This window comes from Nanorana parkeri, unplaced genomic scaffold (genome assembly GCF_000935625.1).
Source record: "Nanorana parkeri isolate BGI_ZX_2015 unplaced genomic scaffold, ASM93562v1 scaffold1814, whole genome shotgun sequence".
Taxonomy (NCBI): Eukaryota; Metazoa; Chordata; class Amphibia; order Anura; family Dicroglossidae; genus Nanorana; species Nanorana parkeri.
This window is the reverse complement of record NW_017308082.1, coordinates 71469-79503: the sequence shown is the minus strand read 5'-3', so window position 1 is coordinate 79503 and position 8035 is coordinate 71469. Positions and strand designations below refer to the sequence as shown.

At 42.2% G+C, this 8035-nt stretch overlaps 1 protein-coding gene across 2 annotated transcripts in view; it reads right to left on the bottom strand.

Moving 5' to 3' along the window:
• Window positions 1–3580: 3580 nt before the first annotated feature.
• The window catches only part of ALDH7A1 (aldehyde dehydrogenase 7 family member A1), a 36241-nt gene continuing 31786 nt past the window's right edge, over window positions 3581–8035 (bottom strand). For both annotated transcript variants that reach the window (XM_018571713.1, XM_018571712.1), the window contains 3 exons: window positions 7275–7348; window positions 5000–5075; window positions 3581–3797 (listed from right to left, as the gene is read on the bottom strand). In XM_018571713.1, coding sequence (XP_018427215.1) covers window positions 3743–3797; window positions 5000–5075; window positions 7275–7348 — 205 coding nt within the window. In that variant the 3' untranslated portion in view covers window positions 3581–3742. The remainder of the gene's footprint in view (window positions 3798–4999; window positions 5076–7274; window positions 7349–8035) is intronic.

Here is an 8035-nt window from a genome sequence, read left to right as displayed (position 1 = left end):
AGAATTCTTCTATCAATAACATCCTTGACATTTTCCAGTCAACCGCAGACAAAGGGCTTATCCTAGGACTTTAAAAGTACCTGCATCATATACTCTTACAGGCAGTCGCTCAGCAGATCACCCCTCTAGTGGTTAAATTCCTCATAGCTGCAATTAAAAATAAGACCTCAATTAAATTTACTATTAGTCCTGAAGGCCTTGACCTTTTCTCCTTTTTCATTTAATTCTGATTATATTCTTCAGCCTACCCACAATTCAAATTTTGAGCGGCTGTGGTCTTATTATGCTTTACCTTCCTTATTGCTTGCTAGTTAACCACTTGCTGACCGGGGTATTTACACCCCTTTCCTGGACAGGCCATTTTTCAGCGCTGCAGTACTTGACATTTATTCCGTCATGCAACGCTGGACTGAAATTATTTTATACCATTTTTTGGGGACAGAGTTTTCTTTTGGTTGTATATAAATCACCACTGGGGTTTTTATTTTTTACTATATAAATGAAGAAAAAAAAAGAAGTACTGGAAATCAAAAAGGAAAACTGTTTTTTTTTTTTTAATTATGTTAGGAAACATTACCCATTTTTTGGATATATATTTATTTATATATTTTAAAAAATGGGGTCACGTCGGGTAAACAGACGTCAAGCCTTAAAATAGCGCATGCCCGCGAAAAAAACAAACAAAAAAAACAAACACCACACCTAAAATTGGCCATAAGCGAAGCTTTAAAATATTTTTTTTTACTGCTCATCAGTTTAGTGTTAACAGTGATTGATGGCCCTAAAATTATTGCTCTCACGCCGACGTTCGCAATGATATATAACAAGTGCTGTGTAATTGGTGCAATCGCCGTTTTTGCGTGTAGGCGTATATCAAATTAAAGTGCCAGGTCCCCTTTAGGGAGACATCAGGTGTCTTCAAGATCCCTAATGTCACCTAGGGACCCCCAGAGAAGCTGATGAAGCACAGATCTGCTTCATCAGCTTCTGTACCAGAGAGTGACAGAGGAATGCGGAAGTGATGTAGTAAACATTTTTATACCATTTGTGGGGGACAGAGTTTTCTTTTGGTGGTATATAATCACATCACTTCCTGCATTCAGAGACCAGCGAGGAGAGCGCAGGGAGATACATAAGCGGTCCGGCGTCTTATAAACAGCCATTGCTGGCTTTTTCAAATTCTGGTTTCCTGCTCGGAGGCCGTTTAAAAGACGCCCACCCGCATCCAGAAGGCTCCCGTCTTGCCGTTTCTGAATGTTCGGCAGACGGGGAGGTGGTTAAAACCCACAAGGAGTGCCGATACGAGATGAGCCAGGAATACAGAAAACTGCTGACATACGTACTGCAAGTTTTCCTTTCCTGGTTCTCCTCATGTCAGCATAATCTTCTCCCTGGTGGCCATCACAAGTTAATGGATTAGACAACAGGTTTGTTTTGTTAGGTCCGTGATACGTGCTTAGAAGACAAGCTTCATCCCTGTGAACAAAAAAGTGAATAGCGAAATCACCACACACGTGTTGTGGTCCTCTCAAAAAATACCCTGAACCCCGCCTCGGGGAGCAAAGCTTCTGACAGGGGCAAGGACAACCTCAAAAATTATGTTTTTCCAGCAGAAAGAGACCACAGAAGGGAAGGTTCTGTAAACAATTCAGTACTCATTCGCTCAAGTACTAATTGATTAATTGTAGACCCTGGTGACCTTGGGTGTACCTGATGGTGGAGCTTCCACCTATACTGGGCCCCTGAAGGAGTATTCATAACCCACATATTGCCACTCTGAACAGGAGTGATCTACCTTGAATTATATGCGGAACTCACAGCTCTGGTGGTAGGGAGGGATGGGGGGTATATTGTTTGTAACTAATGGAAGTTGTGCCCCTGGAAGTTGTGCCCCTGAGTGTTGAAACTCAGGTGATATAAAAAAAAAAAAAAAAAAAAGAAGGAAGTGAAGGTTCTGTACTGTACTCCTAGAAAAGGGTTTTACTGGTAGGACAAAAATCCAATTTTCTTAAATCGTACTAGACACAGGCAGATTTAGAAATGATTAGGATGTCCCAAAGCTATGCAACTAAGGGGTAGCCAACACAGAAAACCACAAAACGCCCCAGGTCTTTCTGACGTCACACACTCAAGAGTAGACTAAGGTGCCCATACACTGAACGATTCTCGTACGAGAATCGCCGGAAATCCCGCGATCGTACGAGAATCGTACAGTGTATGGAAGGCGTGCAACCGTTTCTACTGTACGGTCGCATGTCTTCCATCGAACAAGCAGGCTGGAAAACCCAGCCTGCTTGGAGTGAGTGGCCTGCTTGTTCGACAACTGACGTGCGCACGCGCACACTGGCCATTTGCAAGGCCGCCCCTCCTTGCAGTTATCGCAAGTACGATCTGCCTGTCCAAGATGGGCAGATCGTACATTTTTTTTAAGTACTTTACAACCATCGCAAGACTAAGGTCTTGCGATGGTTGTAAAGTGTATGGCCACCTTAAGTCTTTACTGTTGCTGGCCGAGTCACCTTGTGCGGTTAGGGTCAGGATTCCCCTTTAGGAATGACAGTTTGGTAGGACCAGAGGAAAAATTGACAAGTTAAAAGACAGAACAGACCTCACACCTGTGAAATTCTGTGGTGTGATCACCCAGGACTCTCAGCCACAGGAGCTGAGAGGTGTCAGGAAGAAAGGGGTTTTTTTTCCAGGGAAAGAGCTGGCTTTTCAGGTCTTTCCTGATTTTCTGGGTTCTGCTTGGGATCCTGGAGGCTTTAAAGTGATTCAGTAGGGAAGAAAGCTCCAGTCCTGGGTCCAGGGTTTAGCAGTGACCAGCACCCAATGACTGCACAGGTGTGCACAACCCTTAAGGAAAGGGTGCTGACTAGGGGGAATTAACTCCTGCTGGGAAATAGGAACAGACAGTGATCAGGAGTCTGGAAGACGAGCCGTGAGCCTGATGGGCCACCAGTATAAGTGTGGGACAACACTGCAGAGGACTGGTGGGACAGAATTATGAAATGTTAAGAGTAGAAGCCAGGAGGCTATGTTTGCGTTATGTTGCTAGCAGTGAACGGATGCTATACTGAACAACCCCTGTGAGGGTATCAGATGTGGATGTGTGGACGTTCGTTTGAATAAAAGTGGGCTACCAGGCCCTTAAACAGAAGGTATTGTGAGTGGACTGCTTCCTTAAAGTACTCATCATATGTGCAATATCCACACACTTTTTTTTTTTTTTAAATACACGCAACTCCTATTTTAGCAATCATATGCAATATGAAGTCTTAAACAAAAAGGACCTCGTGTCCAACTTTATCTCTCTGGCAAGCCCCATAGACAAAACATCTGGATGCACACATGAGCAGAATTTTTTTACTAAATATGTAAAGTACAGACTTTGTGTCAGCTCCAGAACATAAGGCTTTGTTTCCATATCCAATGTTCAGCTGCTAAAACATTAATGACCACAGACACAGGAGATGGCGATTTTCAGCAGCCTGACAGGATCCTCTGTAAAAGGTCTTCTGTAGCAAGGGTGACACCGTCTGTCTTCTTTAGTGAAAAAGGACTAAAAATTACTTTTTCCACAAAAGTTTGAGTAATGGACACATACCACATTTTGTTAGGAAAATGTCTCATTGTGAAGGGATGACGTAGTCTTTTCATATAAATGTCTGCCATTTGCAATGATTGACCTTGAAGCTTTTCAACATATTGTTTGATAATTAGAAGACTGCCACCTAGTGGACATTTACTGGAACTTTATGCCTTGTGCCAACGGCAAATTCTTGCTGTAGTTGATGGTACTGAAATAAGAAAATATATGATCACTTATTGAGACAGTTTTAGTAAAAAGGATACTGTATTAAGGTGTATTACAGCAAGAACAAAACAAAAATTACCCAGGTCAACCTTTCCACAGCTTATAATGACAATAGCACAGATGGTTTTTCCAAGCACGTTATTGTAAATGGGCCAAAAAAAAAATTAAAAACAATTTAAAATATCTAGTCTGTCCATGATATAAATACTATAGATAATATATATAAAATTAATGATACCACCAAGACAAGAACCGACCCATCAGCTAAGTTCCAGATCTAACTTGGAACCGCTACTGAAAATATGAAATAAAAAGGTTATTCCTTTAACCCCTTCGTGACGGGAGACGTACATAATAATAATAATAAAAACTTGCTGCTGTGGAAGAATCACACAGCAAAAATGTAAAAAGTGTGTCAGTCATTTAGGAACAGAAACTAAAAACTAGCTCAGTCATGAAGGGGTTAATGTGAAGGACATTAGCCAACATGAAGCAGTATCCCAAAAAGCAGACCAACAGCTGCAGAAGCCCAGGATCGCACCAGGGGCATTCAGTTCAGTATCTTAGCTAGAAAAAAAGGTGACCGACTGAAAATACTTCGGTGTTAATTATCTGAGATGCCAAATTTTACATGTTTGGCGAGTTACCTGGAAAAAAACCCCCACACAAATAGAAAAGCGGTATTGCTGATTCTGGACCATGTTCCCTGTTCGTTTTTCTGCCCAGCTATTAGCTGTAGTAAACATTTTAATGCTGTGAGCAGATTGTCTCTGTATACTCGGTTTGTCCAAAGAGCCCTGTGGAAGCAGTTTGGTTGTGCACACAGTGGATTGGTGATTGCTCCCTAACAGATAATCCGCTGGATGAGACACTCCCGTTTGATGCTGTTGGGAGCTGGAGATGCTGGGCTTCAGTGAATAAGAAAAGTGCATAGCTAAAGAGCTGTATTTGGAGGAGTGCTACCTGGACTTTACAATTCGCTTCTATTTATCTACTACTAATAAACCATGTTCTTGTCACTTTACTTGCCTGATGATGTTGCCCACGAGCCCAAGAATATAATCACTTTTTGGGTTTTTTAATATAGACCAGTCTATTGTATGGTTTGTCGGTGCTTAATAAGGACTCCTAAATGTAGTCTACATAAAAGCATTAACCATCACAGATTATTGCATGTTTACTTACCATGTTGACCTTCTCATATAATGTTTCCAGGAATCACTTCCAGACTCTCTTCCACCACCAGTGTGTTTTTCACCACCTTGATACATTAAAAATAAAAACCTCACTATTAGAGTTTGAGACACAACGATGCCAAGTAACAACAAAAGTGATTGCAGACATAACCGTTGTAGTTACAGCATCCTTTGTCCAAACCAGAGCTTCAATAAAAAGCTGCATTGTACGGTCTTCCATGATTCAAATGGTTCATCGATGAAAACAGGACTGTTCGGCCCAACATATCAAAAAAGGTATAACATTAGGTTTCCATGATCTTTGAGCTACTTACGATTTAGAGATATACAGTCGTGGCCAAAAGTTATGAGAATGACAAATATTAAGTTTCACAAAGTCTGCGGCTTCAGTTTGTTTGATGGTAATTTGCATATACAGGTATTCCTCACTTAACGACCGAGTTCCGTTCCTACGACCAGGTCGTTAAACGATTGGTCGTTAAGTGAGGAACCCTATACAGTACTGTACTGCATTTGTACAGTACTGTATAGCGTTGCAGATGTACAGTACCGAACAGTGTACTGTACATCGGGCAATGAAATACTTACTGGACCCGCAGTGAAGATCTGAGGACATCACTTCTGTCGGCGACACGTCGCGCTGGCGTGCAAGGTCGGAGGTCGATCGGCGGTCCGTCGTAAGTGCGAGTTGTCGCAAAGCAGGTAAGTCGGTAACCGAGGAATGTCTGTACTGCAGAATGTTATGAAGAGTGATCAGATCGATTGCAAAGTCCCTCTTTGCCATGAAAATCAACGTAACCCCCCAAAATACATTTCCACTGCATGTCAGCCTTGCCACAAAAAGGACCAACTGACATGTCAGTGACTCTCTCGTTAACATAGGTGTCAGTGTTGACGAGGACAAGGCTGGAGACCACTCTGTCATGCTGATTAAGTTAGAATAACAGACTGGAAGCTTTAAAAAAGGAGGGTGGTGCTTTAAATCATTGTTCTTCCTCTTGTAACCATGGTTACCTGCAAGGAAACACGTGCAGTCATCATTGCTTTGCACAAAAAGGGATTCACAGGCAAGGATATTGCTGCTACTAAGATTGCACCAAAATCAACCATTTATCGGATCATCAAGAACTTCAAGGAGAGAGGTTCAATTGTTGTGAAGAAGGCTTCAGGCGCCCAAGAAAGTCCAGCAAGCGCCAGGACTGTCTCCTAAAAGTTGATTCAGCTGCGGGATCGGGGCACCACCAGTGCAGAGCTTGCTCAGGAATGGCAGCAGGCAGGTGCGATTGCATCTGCATACCCACTGAGGCAAAGACTTTTGAAGGATGGTCTGGTGTCAAGAAGGGCAGCAAAGAAGACACTTCTCTCCAGGAAAAACATCAGGGACATACTGATATTCTGTAAAAGGTACAGGGACTGGACTGCTGAGGACTGGGGTAGAGTAATTTTCTCTGATGAATCCCCTTTGATTGTTTGGGGCATCCGGAAAATACCTTGTCCGGAGAAGAAAAGGTGAGCGCTACCATCAGTACTATGTCATGCCAACAGTAAAGCATCCTGAGACCAATCATGTGTGGGGTTGCTTCTCAGCTAAGGGAGTGGGCTCGCTCACAATTTTGCAAAAGAACACATCCATGAATAAAGAATGGAACAAAAACATCCTCCCAGAGCAACTTCTCCCAACCATTCAGGAACAGTTTGGTGACGAACAATGCCATTTCCAGCATTATGGAGCACCTTGCCGTAAGGCAAAAGTGATAACTAAGTGCCTTAGGGAACAAAACATCAACATTTTGGGTCCATGGCCAGGAAACTCCCCAGACCTTAATCCAATTGAGAACTTGTGGTCAATCCTCAAGAGGCGGGTGACCACACCCTGGGCGGGGCCCCCCCCCCCCCCCCCCCCCCCCCCCACACACAAATTCTGACAAACGCCAAGCATTGATTTTGCAAGAATAGGCTGCCATCGGTCAGGATGTGGCCCAGAAGTTGATTATCAGCATGCCAGGGTGAATTTCAGAGGTCTTGAATAAGAAGGGTCAACACTACAAACATTGATTTTGCATAAACTTAATGTAATTGTCAATAAAAGCCTTTGACACTAATTCAATGCTTATGTGATTATACTTCAGTATTCCATAGTAACATCTCACAAGATCTTAAAACCCTGAAGCAGCAGACTTTGTGAAAATTAATATTTGTGTCTCAAAACTTTTGACCACGACTGTACAGGATACATACACATCCTCACCAATACTGCCACTTACCAAAAGCTCCACCAATTTCAGCTCCACTGGTTGGTATATTGACATTTACTATGCCACAGTCTGATCCCTTTGGTCTAGGAAGAAAAAAGATAATTTGATACCAAAATCCAATTCAACCGATCACACTGCTTCTAAAATTTCAAGAAGCTGCTGAATGCCAATTTATTCTTTTGCAGATCAGTGGAATAATGCCTTGTATGAACGAATATGGATTAAACTTGTCCTAAACTAGACTGAAATACTGGAAGTTTAAAAAGAAAGAAAAAACGAATTTTTTGAAGCCGTAATTCTTTAGCCAACATCTGTTAGTTATTTTTTAGGCCCTATAGGACAGTTCAAAAATTAAATTCTTATGGGTTCAGTTTTTGGCATAATTGTTTTGAGCACATATGGCTGGAATTCAATGTACCAAAGTCCATATATTTCCAGTTATTATGCGATAATACTGTTTATTTAAAAAGGTTATGGTTACGTTTAAGGACTAATGGTAAGCATTTGGTGTTGAGGTAAGGTTAAGGGTTGCATCTATGGGGTTAGTGATACGTTTTAGGTGGTTCAGGCAGCTTAAGGCCTGACTCCCTGTAGCAGAATAATGTGGCATCACTCACTGCAGTATATACTCTTGTATTAATTCACCCCCAGGGCCTGACATCCTAGGCTCATATGAAGTGGGCTGAATAGTGTTAGGCATCATTCAAACCAGAGATGACTGAAGCGGAGGTGATGAGCTTGCAAGGGAAACTGTTGGAGATAGGGATTTT